The sequence below is a fragment of the Pygoscelis adeliae genome, unplaced genomic scaffold (assembly GCF_000699105.1).
Source record: "Pygoscelis adeliae isolate BGI_AS28 unplaced genomic scaffold, ASM69910v1 Scaffold145, whole genome shotgun sequence".
Lineage (NCBI taxonomy): Eukaryota > Metazoa > Chordata > Aves > Sphenisciformes > Spheniscidae > Pygoscelis > Pygoscelis adeliae.
In genome coordinates, this window is record NW_008824866.1 from 2,052,369 (window position 1) to 2,070,250 (window position 17,882).

Below are 17,882 nucleotides of genomic sequence, written 5' to 3' on the forward strand. Positions count from 1 at the left end.
AATGACGCTTTCTTCTTTCAGTGGAAAATTGTTTGTACTCATTTTTAGGAAAACTGGATGCTATTTAGATTGGAAAAGGTATACTTTGGAAGCACGTTAGTGCATCATAGACAATCCATATTTAGGTGGGAGCATGGGAAATACTTTTCCCAGTCCCATACTAACCACTGCATCCTAACACACCTAGGTATGTGATAGTTCATGTGCAAAAGATAAAGTTGTGCATACTGTGTTTTAGTACTAAAGCTTGAATACTCCAATGTATGTACATAGAGTTTTATAACAGAAAACTGAATTGTTTTTTTTCTCCTGTTGTAGGTATGTGAGGTGTATGCACTCCACAGGGAAACTTTCTACCTAGCTCAAGACTTTTTTGATAGGTTCATGTTGACACAAAAGAACATTAACAAGAGCATGCTTCAGCTCATAGGAATTACCTCGTTATTCATTGCCTCCAAACTTGAGGTAAGAAGCTCTGTTACAGGGAGGCGGAAATTAAGTTTGGAATAACTAAAAAGACAGTGATAACACATTTACTACCTCTGTCTGAATCTTTTGAACTTGGTGGTGTACATACAACACTGAAGGTCAGAAGGGGAAATTGTTTTATCTTCCTTCAGTTGTGAATATGTCAATCTCTTGGAGTGTGGTCTTTGTCCTCCCTTTCCTCAGCAGCAGGGAAGGAGACCACATAAACTTAGGAGGTATGCAAACGTGCTAGGAGTATTTTTATTTTGTTTTGTCTTTTTCCAAATATACAGCGGTTGGCAAACAATCTCAGGAATGGGTGTGGGATTTGAACAAAACCAAGCCTAAGTCTCAAACTGCCTGTACGTCAGGATGATATCCCTATAAACCTATTTAGCGGAGTTTTTTTTCTTTTGAAGTGCAGTGATGGTGATACATTACATTGTGCACTACATCTACGAGCCAAGAGCATATTTTTGTATAGTGCCTGGTAGGCTAGACTGAGAGGAAAATTTCGGTTATTAAGTTTTTATACTTGGAACCCCCCCCAATCTAGCTGTTGTTCCTAAAGCCAAGGTAGCATGCTACAAGCAGTTTTCTATCCTGAGGAAGTGCGTGGGGCATCAGGCTGTGGAGCCAACTGGTAGAGAAGCAGTTCTACTGGCAAGTTCTCTTTTACTCACACAGCTAGCTATAGGTGGCCCAAACTGGCATGACTGCGTTGGCAAATTTCTTTGTTAACCATCTCTGCGCCATGGATTTTGCCAGCTACAGTGGCTGTGGGATTTTCTCTCATCTTTTTCTAGCTTCTTTTTTTTTTTTTTTTAAATCTGTGTGACTACATCAGCACTGACATCGCACGTAACCTGTATCAGCAAGCCATTTCTAACACAGCAGTGTGCTGCAAGAATGGGACGGTGTATGTTTTTACATCAAATGGAACGGCTGAGTAGAAAGCGGTATAATGAAAGGCTGTTCCAATTGTTTGGCCAGCATTTATTTCCCCAAAAGCTAAAAGAGTTGCAATAAATCTATCGTGTTTCACAATAGATAACATATAATCTACTTGGTTTTAGTATCTCATCATCCTGTAAGTTTCAAGTCACTTAATATGATGAGAAAAGCACTGTTTTAGCATAAGAAATGTTAATACTTCACTATGGACTGAAATGTATTTGCCGGTATCTTCTCAAGCCTTCTTAGAATTGTAAGGCGCTCTAATCTTCACTTTTTCACCCCCTCCCTTTAAAGGAAATCTACGCTCCTAAAATACAAGAATTTGCTTACGTCACTGATGGTGCTTGCAGTGAAGATGATATTGTAAGAATGGAACTTATTATGTTAAAGGTAATAACTTTGCTGTGCTTGTAAGTGCCAGTTGAAAGACTGTCCAGCTGAGCCTTGTATTTTAATGTCATTTATTTGCTTGGAAAAGGAATGTGTTTAGTATGTCCTTCTTTCTGCAAAACAATGAAACCTTCATTGTATGCGCAGTGGACCTCTAGAGCCCCTTGGCTGGGGTGAAATCCCTGTCTGTTAGAAACGGACAGGTTTCTCAAGCTTGTGTGAAAGTAAAGGCTCTTAACAGGTACAGCCAGCCACGGGGCCCGCTACAAGGCTGTCACTGTCATGTACTGCCCTTGCCAGCGTACTTTGCTGGCGGGAACAGGAGAGCCAGGAAAGAGCTGACACCGACACTACTCAGTGCTCCTCACGTTGGAAAGGATCCATCCTTACTGTCACAGAACTCCTTATACATTTATCCTTCCTTAATAGATAGGAGCTGCAGGTTCAGGCAGCTAGCCTGAAGGCTCAGGGGAAATACTCTGATTTCCCAGCTTCTGAATGGGGAAGCTCCAACCTCACAGGTATTGGGATACATGTTTCTGCTGATTGTAATACCGCCCGTTCAAAAAGTACTGAGAATGCAATCTGAAATGAATATCTGTACTTGAAATTGTACACAAGCTTTAGTGTCTTTTGAGGATCTGTGCAATAAGCTGAGCAAACTCGTAAGGGGAGGTATGGGAAAAGAGACCAGGGCACAAAACTATCCTTGCGTGGTTTAAGGTGCTTACCTGTTTGTTTAATATTTGCAGGCTTTAAAATGGGAACTCTGTCCAGTGACAATCGTCTCTTGGCTGAACCTCTATCTTCAAGTGGATGCTCTGAAGGATGTTCCAAAAGTGCTGCTACCTCAGTATTCTCAGGAAAAGTTCATTCAGATAGCACAGGTAAGCAGTAAACTGTATCAGAAAATGCTTTTTGGAGTGATTACAAGCACAAGTGGATGTTATACCCCAAAAGCCATTAAAGAATGCTTTTCCTTGTGTCACCTCACCTGTTACTTCGTTAAGGAATGTGCAAGTTTGACTGCCAGAGAACTTCATACTAAATTTTGAGGACAAGCACCCATGTGTTTCTTGTCTCCCGGCTCACATATCCTAAGACTTCTCTGTACACTGGAAGAATAAAAATCCATCTTGTTTTTTTTTAATCGCTGTGCACTACAGCGGCAACAGCTCTGAGAGGAGGGTGGGTAATTTGAGATGCAAGGGACAGTTAACTGTTTTTACCTGTGTTATCTGTAACAGTGTTTCTGTGTATTTGCGTAAAGGGCAGCCTGAGGAGTGTTTTGACTATTTTGAAACTGCTGTGGTTCAATTTTTATGGGCATGTGTTGTGTCCAGCCTCAGAGAGGCTTACTGAAGAGTAGGCTGGTCTAAGTCACTGAGCTGCTAGGTAATATTTTAATTTAAGGAAATACCGTCCTGGAGGTCTGCTAAGAGTTTCAAAGTGTACTTAAATCTGTGCGAGCAAAGTGTCTTGCGTGTTACTGGTAAAAGTGCAAATTGGTTTGCATTGTAACTCTGTGAGATCCACTTTAACTGCAGTTGGTGCCAAAAATAAATTAGATGCATGCGATTGATGCTAAAAAGGTCAGCCATGTTATAGAGCATAGGCTGTAGGACTGCTGTATGCATAGCAGTTTCTGAGACAGGATTATACTAAAGTATCATTTTGTTAAAATTTGTAACTCTTGCTTCCTCCGCTCTTCATTTCCTCAGCTCTTAGACCTGTGTATTCTGGATGTGAATTCTTTGGACTTCCAGTACAGAACACTAGCTGCTGCAGCGCTCTGCCACTATACCTCAATTGAAGTAGTTAAGAAAGCTTCAGGTAAGAAGCCTTTGTAAAGCTTGGTCTTGTTAGGCAGGGAATTCTGAAAGCTGTTACATGCCTGAGGCTGCTAAGAGTGTATTGGTTTACCAGGCTGCCAAAGAGCAAAAGCTACATGGACACTTAACAGTTTTGTTCTTCTGTTCTGTGGGTTTTTTTTCCCCTCCTAATTTCACTTCCTTCCTACCCCGATTTCAGATGTTACAAAGACTCAGAAAAGAAGGAAACGCTTTCAGAAGCCTCATAAGACCAGAAGCACGGTCTTAGCTAAGGAAATGAAGCAGACTTACCCTTCTTGCTTTTGGGTTAATACTGCTCTCTGACTTAGTTGTTTCAGGGATGGTTAGCTATACGTTATTTGGCTACTTTTTCTCCTAGAATGTAGTCAGCCACCAGCCATCCTCAGCTGTCGGTGGCATTCGATTAACCTGTGTGCAAATTCCTACAAGCCTGTCCTGTACAAAGTAGGGGGGGAAGAAAAAAAATCACTGAACTAAGCTCAGCACTTGTGTGTTGCCTGAGGTACCATAAAGGACTGTGGCAATAGTGTATGTTTTTATAAGTAAGTGTGAACCAAAATCTTGTGCTCAAGCTGAAAAAGTCACTTCAGCCTCCCCTGGTAAGCAACGGGAACCCTCATGGCCACAGAGTTGTTTTGCTCGAGGCCTGTGCTCACCATCCTCTGCCATGACACTTTTAAGTGACAAGCACAAGGAAATGCTGGGGGATTCTGGGAGGATGTTTCTGCATTTTTATCTGCAGTATTAATTAGTGTTGTTTTTAAAGTTATGACCATATTGGAACACTGCAACTCCCCGTGACCTCTGTATACGTATTACTGTGTTCTACCCTCTAGGCTTGGACTGGGACAGCATTTCAGAGTGTGTAGAATGGATGGTGCCCTTTGTGACTGTGGCAAAAAAAGTCCCTGTGAAGCTGAAGAACTTCAAGAAGGTTGCAGTAGAAGATCGACATAATATCCAGACACACACAAATTATTTGGACATGCTGGTAGGTGGCTTGTGGATTCAGACAGCTGAGAGTGCATTACACCCCCCTTCCCCTGAGGCAGCTAAGGCTGGCCAAACACCTTCCTGCTCGCATCTGGCCTGGCTCTCCTCAGCCAGTGTCATCAGCGATGCCTAACCTTTTGTTTCTTACTCCTGCTATAAACTAAAGGTGTTTTACCGTAATGCTTGCAGGCTGTGAGCAAAGGCTCAGAGTAGAAGTACCAGTGAAGCATTTAAAAAATAATAATCTTTACTTTGTTGTGTAACATTATCTCCTTGTTTTTTTATTCAGTATCCTAAATCTGGAGTACTTGAACTGTACTAGCAGTGTAACAAATACTAGCGAAACAAGAAAGTAGAACTTGTCACAGGTATTAACTGTCATTATCTTCCCCCAATACACAGGAAGAAGTTAACAGTGGAGTAGCATCCACTGCCCCAGGTCAGTTATCACCTGTGTCAACAGGAGGAATAATAACCCCTCCCAAAAGTACAGAGAAGAAGTGAAATACGGACAACAAACATCACAAACAAGAGTCTCAGAAACAGAACTTGGTGCTTCAGAACAAGACCACACTAAAGGTGACCCATGCTCTTTACTGCTATTCAAGACTTGGGCAGTAAAAGACGCATCAAATAGAGCAGCAGATGGAAATTGAGACCGGTGTCCTCCTACAGACTTACTTGACAAAAGATTTAGACCAAGCATCCCTCCCTGCTGTCACCAGAGCCTGGACGACTCGGTCCGTTCTCAGACATGACTCAGTTCAACTCTCACCCTTCCTAACTTATGAATTTCAAGAACTTTTTAAAAATGGCAAAGTTTGTCCACTTGACTTACACGTCAAACTTGCTTTAACTTGGGCTAGCCCTACAGGAGAACTTAATGACAGCTTGTACATATTACCTCTTTGTGGTTTTTTTTTTTTTTCTTTTTCTTGGTAAGGTCAGAGCTTAATGCCTGTCAGTTAGCCACCCATGAGCTCAGGTGCAGTGTTAGAGGTCAGTGGGTAAGTTTACTTTTCTGAAACCACTCTGCCCTTGCATTACAGCATAGCCCAGCATCAAACTCTAGCTCCACATGAGGCCGATGAACTTTAGCCCCTTTAGGGCTGCCATAGACTTCAGTTCTAGTGTAGCACTGACCTCAGGTAAGAGTACAAGCAGAGAACGTGCTGCTGAACTGGAAGAAGTACAGTCCTGGAAGGAAGGAGTCCTATTTTCTAAGATCCAGCCACCAACTCTCAACAAGAACCAACAGGATGAAAACTGGAGAGGGCATGGAAAAAAGTGAGCCACTGGTACTCTACAACCACTCATGTCATAGGAACAGTACTTTAACTGTGGAGCTGTATTTTATCAGTGTTTATAAAACAGCATTAACTACTGTGTTTTCCTTAGAGTATTCACTACCTCTGCCTATGAGGTGCTTCACTTCTGTGCTGAAGGGACAGTGTGGGTATCCGTCCTCCCCGTGCCCCGCATCCAGGGACAAGTTTTACATGACATTGAGCAGTCCAGGAAGCTGCACTAGAGCATCAAGTGCCACCTGCATCCACATTAAACTCACGCTAACTTAGCAAACTTGAATTCACATCTCCTTCAAACAAGTCATTGTGGAACTAGCTGAAGTTGCTTCCAGCCTTCTGTACAGTTTGTAAAAATAAGGGGTTTATTATAAGATTTCATCTATTTCTAAAAAGAAAGATACTAGGCTGTAAATGTTGTATAAAAATTTAAATGAATTTAAAAATAATAAAGTCTTGAAAGATTTTTTTCCACTTCCACACATTTTATAATAGTCTTCCAGCATTAGCCTAGAAGTAAAGTTTTGCCATTGCTTGAAGAAACTTCTTTTTTCTTCTCTGTGCAGCAAGCTGTAGGACCTCCTCAGGATTGCTGGCATTCAGCTCTGTCTGGCCAATGGCTTTTATCTGGAAACAAAAGAGGAGGAGACATCACTAGCAACAGTCATGCTAGCAAAGCTGCTTCATTACAAGGCATTTTCAGCACTAGTTCAAGGGGTGATGTATTTCTGTAACATGCTGTGCCACCCCACCCCTAAACCGTCCGGGTACAACAACTTTACATCAGCATCCAGATGCTATTAAGAATTACACAACAAAATTAAAACTGGAAGTGGCAATTCTTTTTGGGGAGGGAAAGGCACCCCAAAGAAATCCCATACCCCCAAGCCCCCTGTGTTCACTTACTGCTATCTGCCGCTTGTCTGTCTCGCCTCTTTTGTGGTGAAGATCTGGGAGTGAGTCAAGGAAAGTCACTTGGGTAGGAAACAGACTTTTTCCAGCCGTGAAGAGCCAGTGTGAGCTCTCTCTAGCAGTATTCATTCTAGTGAAAGGATACATGTCAAATACTCCAGAATTGTGACATCCCAGATGTATTCGTAATAAGAATCCATGGCATCGTGACTGAAAGACAATACAAGGTTAGATTACCCAACGCGTTCACATATTGCGTATACGTATTTATAAACTTCGTTGTAACACTTACCTGTTTTGTTCCTGCAGTGCCTTAAACGCAGTTTTATAGTCTACTTCTCTGAGGAACTGGCATAAAATAGCTACCTGTAAGGAAAGACTCACAGGTGACTTTCACAGCCTTAATTCCCCACAAACTAAAGTCTTCCACAAAATACCTCAGTAATCCCACCCCATTCCTAGACCTAACCAAGTGCCGGTTTCCACAGCAAGCGAGTTCGAGCACCTGAACTTCAAGAGCATACACAACTCATTCTGAAATATCGACATAGTAGTAGCTAAAAAGGAAGGAAAAGGGGTTTTACTCAAGTCTGAAGGGACTGACCCGGCTTCCAGGTTTCTAAACGCATGTAATAGCTCTGGAATCAGAGCCTAACGCCAGCCTTGTTACTTCTTGGAGAAGGAACAATCCCACTGAACAACAGCCACAGGTGGTTGCCATGAACAACAAGGCCAGGTTCCCAACACCACCCCACCGATACCACAGCCATTCTCAACTCTACAAAATCAAACAAACAAACCACACACACCTCTATCCTAAGAAAAGTGGGACAGAAAAAACACAGACTTTCTGCTTTTTACATTTCTAAGTATGTCTTTATTTACTTGTTAATTTGGGTCCTTTTAGTGTCCTAGAAGCAACAGTAACAACAACAAAACCTATTTTATTGCAGACTGCATTTACAAGGAAAGTTGGATTCAGTTTTGCTTTTTAGAAAGTTCTCCCCCTCTTTTAACATCAAAATATTTATAAACCAATGTTTTACCAAATGCCACGTTTCAACTCTTACCTGGGTGTGACAGTTGAGTAAAGAACAACACTTGATCATTCTTTTTATCACCTACAGAACAGTTAAAACAAAAGTTTTGAAATGCTAGTATTGGAACACAAACAGCAATTTTTTAATTTTTTTTTTTTTTAAATACATTGCTGCTGCTAAATAACAAGTACATTCTTCTGCCCACCCCCCAACAATTCCTGGGTTTTGGTACATCCACCGATCAGCTGAGCTTGCATCACTTCGGAGACTTCACAGGAGCATGACGCGTGCTACAGAACAAAGCACTGCGTTCCTGCGAAGAGAGCCGGGCTGTGGTCTGTGAAAGCGCTTCACCTTTATCTCCTGCCGCCCACAGAGAAGGCCTGACCTGGGTGGGAACTGCGCAGTGAGTGGGCTCACGGACAAAAGCTCTCACACCGAGGCAAAACACGTGCTGGCGAGCAGCAGCGCCGCTGTGTGACAGCACGGTGGTCCCAGCCAGGACGCCTGCACCGCTGTAGCCTGGCACGAGGCACAGCTTAGATTGGGCTGTGAACATTCGGGATCTCAGGCAGTGTCCGAAGCTCTCACTTGCCGTATGAACACGAACATGAAAGGAGCAGTGATCGGACAGAGTATAAAAATAACCTCCTTCCCCGGGTCTGGACAGTCACGACAAGCCTATCGCCTACCAAAATGCAGTCTACAAGTAACACGGTGGTGTCCTAATGAAGATGACAAATGCCTGGATAAAGGTTAAAGCAGCTCCCAGACTTCACCGGAACATGCTCTGGCTGGGATTGAAGATTCCCCCCAACACACGCAGTTATTAAGGTGTTCTCACTCATGGCCCACTTGTAAGTGACAAGCCACTTGTTACACCAACTTGCAGAGTACACAGGTACACACTATGCACAGTGCCATACCTCCGGCACGCTCTGACAGTGGTAAGTTACAATCCCACCCATCTCTGGACAACCTCGCACAGCGCTGCGATGCAGCTCTGCTCACTGTCAGTCTGGAAAAAGATACCAGTGTGGGCATCTGAAAAGGAGCCAACATTGTCTGGATCTCACTGCTAACATGATCCATACTCCCACCCCTCACCTATGTTAGATAGAGCAGACAATATTTTAGAAGTGTTTAGATGATACGCTTATGTTCATCTGCACCATGGGTGGAAGCAAGCAGGCTCCATCCACGCAACACCAGCAGCAGAAGCGCAGTGGAGCTGGATGTTTCCACTGGCTGGAGGCTCAGGCCCAGTGCTGCAGCACAGCCAGTGAGGAAGAAGTGCTGCTGCGCTCTCCTGAGCTGGTCTGCCTGCCCAGCACTGCGCAACACGGTGCAGCCCCACAGGGACGAGCTGGGGGATCGCCACACCACACGGTGATGTGCGTGCTCTTGGCTTTTTCATTTGCTCACTGCTGCACCGGAGCCCGGCACCAGTGCTTCCCCAGCTGGCAACTCTGCACGTTCAGTCTCTACGAACTAACAGAAAAGCCTTCTGTGCTCCAGCAAAGGAGAAGCTTCACATTTTCTATGGCCTTCAAGCAACAAGCAAAGAAAAATGGAGAATGAGGATTCATACCTCTAAATGCATCAGATGTAGGATCTTACAGGCTACAGGAACGTGCACATGTCTAGCAGTTTTGTCTCTACAGAGAATTAGGATGCTGACTGAATCCAAAGAGGTATTTTTGTATATCTAAATGCCATTTTAACTCACCTGGTCTGTGTACACATCTGGTGGTACCATCTTATTAAAGAAGTCTGAGCATACAGCTCCTGCCTGTAGATAATAGTGAAGGGCTGCTGAATACTGATTCGTTGCTGCAACGGAAAAAAGCAAAATATGGCCTTAAAAGCAAACACAGCAATTATTTCTAAGACTCTGATCAATTGTGTATAGAATTACTCAGACATGTATCTCACAGCTGAATTCAGCTGTGAAAGTGACTTGCGTATCATTGTTTAAAAAGCACAGACACACAGGAGGTGGTAGAACAGCGATAGACAGAAAACTACACAATCGGGAAAACTAGCAACACAGGCAAAATTCTGCCTTTTGAGAATTACTTTTTACTTTTCAGGTATTTGATCACCCTTAGAGTGGAAGAGAAGTTTGCCTTCACTGAACTTAGCACGCAGGCCGTAGTGAAGGAGTTTAGTTAGTACAAGTTAGAGAGGGCCAGCTGCCGCCACCACACCCATCTCACAGTTCAGCACTGGTTTTACTCCCGGTAAGTTCTTACTGAACTGACGTGAAGACAGCCTTCAGGGGCTCTGTGGCGAGAGCAGTCTGCTTGTCCACGCAGCTTCTGAAATACAGACCTGACACATGCCAGGAGTACTCCAACCATTGCTCTTTCAGGTACCAGCTTCTGAGGCTTCCCACGTAAACATCCTCCTTCTGGGATGCTGTTCCACCTCGTACGAGCAGTAAATACTGCCAGTTTATAACCTTGAATCGCTATCCAATATTTAAGGTGACAGCCCTCAACACAAGACTAAGACCCCTCCCCTCACCCCAAGGGTTATAAAGCATCTTCTAGACAAATTTGTCTCCTCTGGAAGCAACAGGCTAGGGTTTCTGCACTACATCTTACTGCACACCACAGACATCCTTCCAGTCCAAAAAGACATATTTGGAAACATGCACCTTGCTTCCTGCAATAGCCCAAAGCACCAGCAAGTAGATGGCAGAGGCACAGCACGTGTCTTGTTTTATTGCCAGAAAAGAACAATCTGGCTTAAATGCTAAATTTCACCAGACTGCTCTCAACAGATAATTTCAGTGGAAGAAATGCCCAACTACCTTTGAGGACAGCTATGGCCATGTCCTTCTCTAGCACATACACCAGGTAGTACCGTACTTGTCTGGCTACCTTCTGAAAGTTCATTCTTCAGCACCTACCTCTCTCCACTCTACTCAAACTATAAAGTCAGCCCCAGGAACTGACTCTAGATTGGGGAATAATTTAACACAGCGTAGTAGCACATAGGCTGGGCAAGATTTCCCCAGGCAACTGCTGCCCTGGTGCAGGCTGGGTGCCATGTCATGGTGTCCAGAATCTGAAACGCTCTATGTCCCAATTCTGCTGGCTGCTCCCAGCTGAGGAGCAAGGGTTAAGTACTGGAAAAGTGGCAGGTGAGGACAGAACGACAGGAAAGAGCTTCCCATCACAACCAATACCAGATCAGGAGTTCATGCTTCCTCATTTACAAATCCTAGATACTTCCCTATATAAAATACAGACCCTCTCTACCCTGCTCGTCTTCTGCTCCAGTGAAGCTGATTCTCCACATTTAAGAGCAAGCACTGCTCACACAACTTTCCATTCACTTAATAAAGGACTCAAATGTCAGGGGGTTGCGTAATTATACCTCTCAAGGACCAACTGCACCCACTAAAAAAGTGAAGTTAACAAAGACGCTCACAGTAAAGTTTCCCTGACCCTAAAAGCACGTCCGCATGACCCATCGAAAGCTCAGTCTCTCTGTGGGCTTAGACAACCTCCCAGACAAATTCACCTACACTATTGCACCTGAAGATTTTAAACTCATGTATCACTTAAGCTTCTTTTCATAAGAGGAAATACAAGGAGGGTTATGTCAGGCAAATCTCAGAGAAGCAAGGGACCCCTACACACATGCTAACAATAGACATTGGTTTCACTTACCAAAATAAATATCTGCCTGAATAATTAACCAGAAGTGGTTGTTTGCGTTGATAGTCAATGCATAGCTGACTAGCTCTTTTACTGTAACAGCCACAGCTTCGAAGTCCACTGACTGAAGACTAAAGGAAAAAAGGAAGAAAAATAATTCCTACATGATTGTTTTGTTTTTTTAAACAGTAATCTGATTTTACACCTAGTTTACACCCAAAGCACCTTGCATTAAATGCCAAGCAAAAATAACTCCAGGAAAGACTCAGTGTTGACTCAGACTACCGTTGAATTGTTTCAATACAGTAAATCTGATAGAACAAATACACCCTTCACAGACTTGGACAAAAAGTCCGAAGTTTATTTGTGGCTGGCACCATAAAAGGGTTCTGTGCAAGAATATATGTTCTCAGTTTCAAGAAGTTTGAAGACAACACCCGAAACCACTACAAATTTATCACAGCATCTGCACAAATGGCCACAGACAGCAGTCTAGAACCTTGTGGAACTAGCTTGGAGAGGAAGGCTGGGAATGGTTTGGCACATTGCTTGGGCAGCCTTTCCCAAAGCCTGTGTGGAATCTCCATTTCTAAAACATGTTTTTTCTCACCATACTGCTAAATTCTGGTAACCTTGAAAACAACTGTCTTCTGATTAACCTTATAACATACGCTGAAGTCTACATCAGTAACAATGAGACTATTCAATCAGACCAATTAAAGACAGGTTAGCCACACTAAGCATTACACACTCTCTCTCGCAAAAGTCACCTCTCCCAGTGCATACCTGGAATCTAAAACAGTGAGGTTCTAGCCCCACAGAGCCTCTAAACTTCATTGGAGAAATACAGTCCAATCCAGCCAGAACCGGTCAATACATACCATATGCCACTTACTATTTTGGCAATTATTCAAACACACCTCAAAAATATTAGTTATTTTGTATTAAAATATTACATAGTTCACATAGCTGCACATAGCTCAGTAAAATACACAGCTAAAAACCCCCTAGTTTCTTGTACCCACATCTCCATCAGGACCATCAACTTAGGAGCAAAAACCTCCATGCAATCAGACCAATCTGCCTGCAAACAGAATGGGGGTCAGCGATGCCCTTACATGGCAGAAATCACACTGACACACAGTAACTAATACACAGTAACTGGAACCCAACCAACTATGTAAATGTGTATTTTGAAAATTGTATTTTTAATTATCATCTTACTTGGGGATGGATGAGGGCCAGATGGAAATGTGCTCTGCTGCAATATCATTCACAATATCTTCCTAAGAGAAGAAAGATGGTAAGAGACATTACAAAGAGAAATGTTTCAAGAAACCCAAGTAAGATATTTATGATGTATACTAACCCGAACATTATGAAGCTTGACAAAGAGGGACAATATTGTGGTTAAAACCAATGGCTCCTGTAAGGAAAAAAAAAAACAGCGTTCCCATGAACTAACAAAACTCAGCTTTAAAGCTTAGGGAAGAAAGTGATGTAAGAAGTTCTGACATCATTATAATTTCCTATTGAAACAGGGTGATATTTTGTTAAGAATCCTGCAACATAGGAATACTGCGAGACAGTTTCTGTAGGAAGTCTTTAATTACTTCAGGTTTTCCTGAATAACTGCTCGTATATAAACCTTACTTAAGTTTTAGACATCTTTATCTTGTTTCTGTGGCTACTGCCTAGCCTTAAACTTAAGCTAGGTATACGACAACTTTCTATGCATTTACAAACCCACAAGGTATAAAATAATTTCCCTTCTTACTTCTGCTGCTTAGTTACGATGCAAGTAGCAGCTTCCTTCTCCCTCCAAAAGGAATGCTTTGCTTCGTGACAGCTGGAATAAAATGAACTCCATGATAGCTGGAATAAAATATACTCCTAATGTTAACAGATCTCCACTGTCAGAATTCAGGATTTTTTTTTAATTTTTTTTTTTTTTTACAAGGTTCTCCTCACTGCTGTATGGCAGGTATAGCAAATTCAGAAGTTCTTCAGCCATATAAAACACCTGTACAGCTATCAGATTTTCTGAATTTAACGGGAAAGTCCAGAAAAATACTACACCAAAAGAAAGTTCTCATTGCAAACACATTCTCAAGACCACTATAACTTACCCGAAGCTTTTTGATGAAGGACAGCAATTCACTCCTAAATTAGGGACACAAATATCCATGTAAGTAATCGTCCACAGCAAAGAATATATGCAAACTTAATACACTGGAAATGAGAGTCAGTAAAGCAAATTCTTCACCCACCAAAATACTCCTTCACCTTTAAGTTTACAAATGCAGGGTATATAAGTGAAAGTGCTCGAGCAGGTCATTCGTTTTCAATACAGTCACTGGCAAGTTTTACTTTTACATTTAAAACAGGTTAAATAACAGATATTTGTTATTCCATCAAGCTATAAAAGGCATGAAAAATCACTTTGTAGTAAGTCAACCATTGACTCTAAAAGGGAAAGCAATTGAACTGTACTGTAATTCTCCAAGCTAGGACTGCAACAATGACCTACAGGCTTATAGAAGAGGGTACGCTGTGATCATTTATAATGTACATTGATTTCCTTGTCATGCCACATCAGAAACTGTCACTAGAAGACAATCAAGACAAGCACAGCCTGTTTGGAAAAGATTTCACTGATTTTTTTCCGTAACAACAATGGGGACACTGCCCTTTACTGTTTGAAACAGAGGGGTCAGAAAAGGTTCAGTATCCTGGAGTACACCTGTACTGCTTCCTTTTCCTTGCCAAAGTATACAACTGAAACCTACAGAAAGCACATACCCTCTTCCACCCATCCCACAGCAGCATAAGCAAAAGCAGCTGGCTCTTAGGCACATATTAACCTGCTTAGCTCAAGAAAGGTAAAGAAACAGTCAATAGTTTGACAGGGGCACCTTTTCCAAGTTTTTAACATGGAAGACTGTTCAATATAATCATACATTCCAGAATTTACCGTAATAGGCAACTTATTATAAGGCTTGGACTTAAGAACAGGCTGAAAACACTTACTGAGTGGACAAATCAGAGTCCTGAATCAAACAGTTAAAGCTAAGGCTGGCAGAGGTTAGGTAACTGACAGTGAAATTACTCCAGTCAACAATATTTTCTTCCTTTCCCTCGCCCACGGGGCTCAGGTGAGCTAGAATTTCATTTCAAGATTGACTAACATCTAGCTTTAGATTCAGAAACCTAAAGCTAAGTGTAGACACCTAGGCTGTGAGCTAGGTGTTTAATACAGTTATAAAAGCAGTTAACTGATACAGTCAATGGAGCAATTCTATTCGATGTAAAGCAGACCCCTCCAGCCGGTCAGCCAAACCGCCCTCTAGATGCCCTTGACTTCATTGGAAGATCTACACCGATTATAATGGGAGCACAGGCATATACGCTTTGGTGTCTGAATGTTGACCTGACTCCCACACACTCCTTTTCTCTCTCTGAAAAGGAAAGTCAACACATCGCTGCTAATACCCGACACCGCCAGTGAACAGATTGTTCACTTGGTAGAGATCTTCAGCTGCTGCCACCACTCTGATAGTGGAATCCAGACAATTTTTGAAGGGAACACGGGGTCAAATATACAATTCAAACAATCTTTAAAAGTAATTTAAGAAAACACACCTGTACATAATGCCCAGTGTAGACTCCCTGTGTTTTATCAAACTCACTCTGCCATCATTCCCCCGTTTGTGCTGGTTGGATACACTGCAGATTTGTACAACCACTTCCCAAAGGTCTTTAGCTGTCCGTCTACTTTCTTTGGGACCTGGAAGTTCTTTGCATGTAGCAGCCAGCAACTGTCCCAGCTACGCAATGCAAGAGAAAAAAATACAACTACAGCTTCTCTGAATATTGACTACAGCAAAGGAACTACTGGCATTTAAAATGGCTAAGCACGTGATTTTAAGTTACAAACTACAAAGCAAATGTGACAAAACTTAGCAGCAGAGGACACTGATGAGGGGAACCTGGAAGACAGGAATTAAACAGAGGATTTTTCTTCCCTTTATTAGTTTCCTTAGGGTGTATTTCATTACTACAGGCTCCAGAAAACAAGCTTTACACTCTACTTAAATATTTTGCATAAAAGCTAAAAACCGTAAGATACAGTTTTACAAAGACTGGCTCCCTGGAACTCCCTTAACTTTCATAAAATAATTAATCTGAACAGAAACTGGCACCCTCTGCTATACGGAAAAAGCTAAACCTCAAAATGGAAATTAGGAAATACCACAGGTAAGCAGAGCAGGCCAAAAATGAATCTGTCCCGTAATATGATCTGCATTCAGCTTCATTGCCTGACTTTGAAGTAGAAACATTGCTGTAAAACCATTTTGAAAGTAAAGTTTCAAAAAACGCAGTGCTTGAATGTCTCCAGAAATTCAACACTGGTGTTGGGTTCAAAAATGGAACCATTACAGCATATTTGGAAAAAGTGTCTTAGGAACAGAAAATCAACCAGACATGAAGCCCGAGATCTGTACACTTCTCATGCCTCCTACATGAACTAGGCTGAGTTCCAGCTGAGAGGAGAGTCCTTTACGGGAGTGCTACAGGGTTTCAATCAGCTTATGGATCATAACCACACATGCCTGATGCTTATGGAACCAACCTCAGTCGGCAGCCAGCAAGGGCTAAGATGCAGTTTGTTTCATCTGTTCTTGCAGCACAACCTCCATGTCTTTTGTCAATCTTCAAAGACACTTACTGCTTAGCCCTACTGCCTTCTCTATACCAGACTTAATTCATTATAGTCACAAAACCGGACACTCTTGAGACAGAAGGGTGCATGATTTTAAAAGTACAAAAGACTTTAACAGGAGAAAGTCAACTATAGACTGACGAGGCTTTGAGACTGAGCGCTCATTACCTTCACGTAAGGATTAGTTTGAACCAGAGGTAATGGAACTTGCATGGTCAAATACTCGTTCTCACGCCAGTTTAACAGGAAGGCAACACATTCTTCAGCTATAACTTGTCGAAGAGGGATATCTAGAAGAAAAGGGGTTCTTCGCTTTTTTTTTTTTGAGAAAACACAGCATTATACAAAACCAAGCAAAACACATTCCCTCTAAGTACGCATGTTCCATATCCATCACAGAAAAACACAATACTCAGCCCTACAAGAGACTTCACCTCTGAAAATTAGGAGCAACAACAGCTTCCTCCAACCACAACAATACTATGTTACTCCCTTCCTCAGTGTGAAACCATGTGGACTGCTTTAACAACTAGCAAAACTTTTCAGGTAAAAATGCAGACATGTTTATCCTGTTCGAGTCCTTTAAGTGGCACTAAACAGAAACTGTCAGTATTTAGCAATACGTAGGCATCATGATGTTGCCGTTCTCATTTCCAGCTTCTAAAAACTAACCAAGCTTCTGAAGACTCACTAAAACCAGTGTCAAACTTCACTATTGTTTTTCCAGTTATACACCTGAATGGTAGATCTACAATACAAAGTTGCTCTTTTTTTTCCTTTCTCTCAAGCTTTGTGCTTTACTGCATCCCAGGGAAGACAGCAGTGTACTTACCAGGTACTCTCATTTCCAAATATCCTCGGACTCTGCTTATAAGATCAGAAGGAGGACGTTCTCCAGAAACACCAGCTCCAGCTTCATGAGTGTAGATGTCCAAAAGTAGCATTTCATTCAGCATGACTTGACGGAGTTTTGGAGAAAACTCTGTCACAAGCTCCAAGCAAGCAGCAAAAAGCTGTTTTGCATGGACAAAATCCTGAAAGAGAGAGGATCCTGCAATTAATGCTTCTTAATGGATTCATGAGGGAAAAGACTAAGAGTTAAAGCACTGTTCAGCTCTATCCTGGTTGAACCAGCCTCGGCATCCATTATCGTTAGCATTGCTCAAGCATCTCACAATTACTATTTACATTTTTGAGCCCTTTGGACTTGCTATTAAGCTTAACAGTTCCAACAGTTCCAGATTTTTCAAACAAAACAAGAAGTTTAAGCAAAAACATACCAGAAGTAACTACCGGCATTAATATGGTACAGTTTGGTTTTACCTTGTAGTTTAGCAGACTACAGTATTGTCAACTACAAGGCAAATGGAACAGCATTCCAATAAATTCCTTATGTAAAACAGCCGAAAGAACAGCACTTCGTACCAGTAAGTCCAATCACCACTGGCTTTAGATGCAACATGATTTAACGCATCATAATCAAAACTTCTTATGAATGAAATTATCTCCAGGCCCAACTCACTGGAAAGCCATTATCCTCTCTCTACTGATGGAACTTTGTGAGATGGAAG

The 17,882-nt window shown here is 42.1% G+C and overlaps 2 protein-coding genes across 2 annotated transcripts in view; one reads left to right on the forward strand and one right to left on the reverse strand.

Annotated features, from left to right (window-relative positions):
* Positions 1 to 6,308, forward strand: part of CCNE2 (cyclin E2) — a 13,284-nt gene extending 6,976 nt beyond the window's left edge. Inside the window, exons 6-11 of the mRNA XM_009324415.1 lie at positions 319 to 465; positions 1,720 to 1,815; positions 2,568 to 2,702; positions 3,537 to 3,648; positions 4,505 to 4,659; positions 5,064 to 6,308. Coding sequence (XP_009322690.1) covers positions 319 to 465; positions 1,720 to 1,815; positions 2,568 to 2,702; positions 3,537 to 3,648; positions 4,505 to 4,659; positions 5,064 to 5,165 — 747 coding nt within the window. The 3' untranslated portion in view covers positions 5,166 to 6,308. The remainder of the gene's footprint in view (positions 1 to 318; positions 466 to 1,719; positions 1,816 to 2,567; positions 2,703 to 3,536; positions 3,649 to 4,504; positions 4,660 to 5,063) is intronic.
* A 72-nt stretch (positions 6,309 to 6,380) lies between these two features.
* The window catches only part of INTS8 (integrator complex subunit 8), a 28,342-nt gene continuing 16,840 nt past the window's right edge, over positions 6,381 to 17,882 (reverse strand). The window contains exons 15-27 of the mRNA XM_009324448.1: positions 17,144 to 17,345; positions 16,480 to 16,601; positions 15,231 to 15,415; positions 13,718 to 13,751; positions 12,958 to 13,014; positions 12,813 to 12,874; positions 11,601 to 11,719; positions 9,647 to 9,750; positions 7,948 to 7,998; positions 7,170 to 7,243; positions 7,023 to 7,087; positions 6,872 to 6,915; positions 6,381 to 6,592 (exon numbers count right to left, since the gene is read on the reverse strand). Coding sequence (XP_009322723.1) covers positions 6,476 to 6,592; positions 6,872 to 6,915; positions 7,023 to 7,087; positions 7,170 to 7,243; positions 7,948 to 7,998; positions 9,647 to 9,750; positions 11,601 to 11,719; positions 12,813 to 12,874; positions 12,958 to 13,014; positions 13,718 to 13,751; positions 15,231 to 15,415; positions 16,480 to 16,601; positions 17,144 to 17,345 — 1,236 coding nt within the window. The 3' untranslated portion in view covers positions 6,381 to 6,475. The remainder of the gene's footprint in view (positions 6,593 to 6,871; positions 6,916 to 7,022; positions 7,088 to 7,169; positions 7,244 to 7,947; positions 7,999 to 9,646; positions 9,751 to 11,600; positions 11,720 to 12,812; positions 12,875 to 12,957; positions 13,015 to 13,717; positions 13,752 to 15,230; positions 15,416 to 16,479; positions 16,602 to 17,143; positions 17,346 to 17,882) is intronic.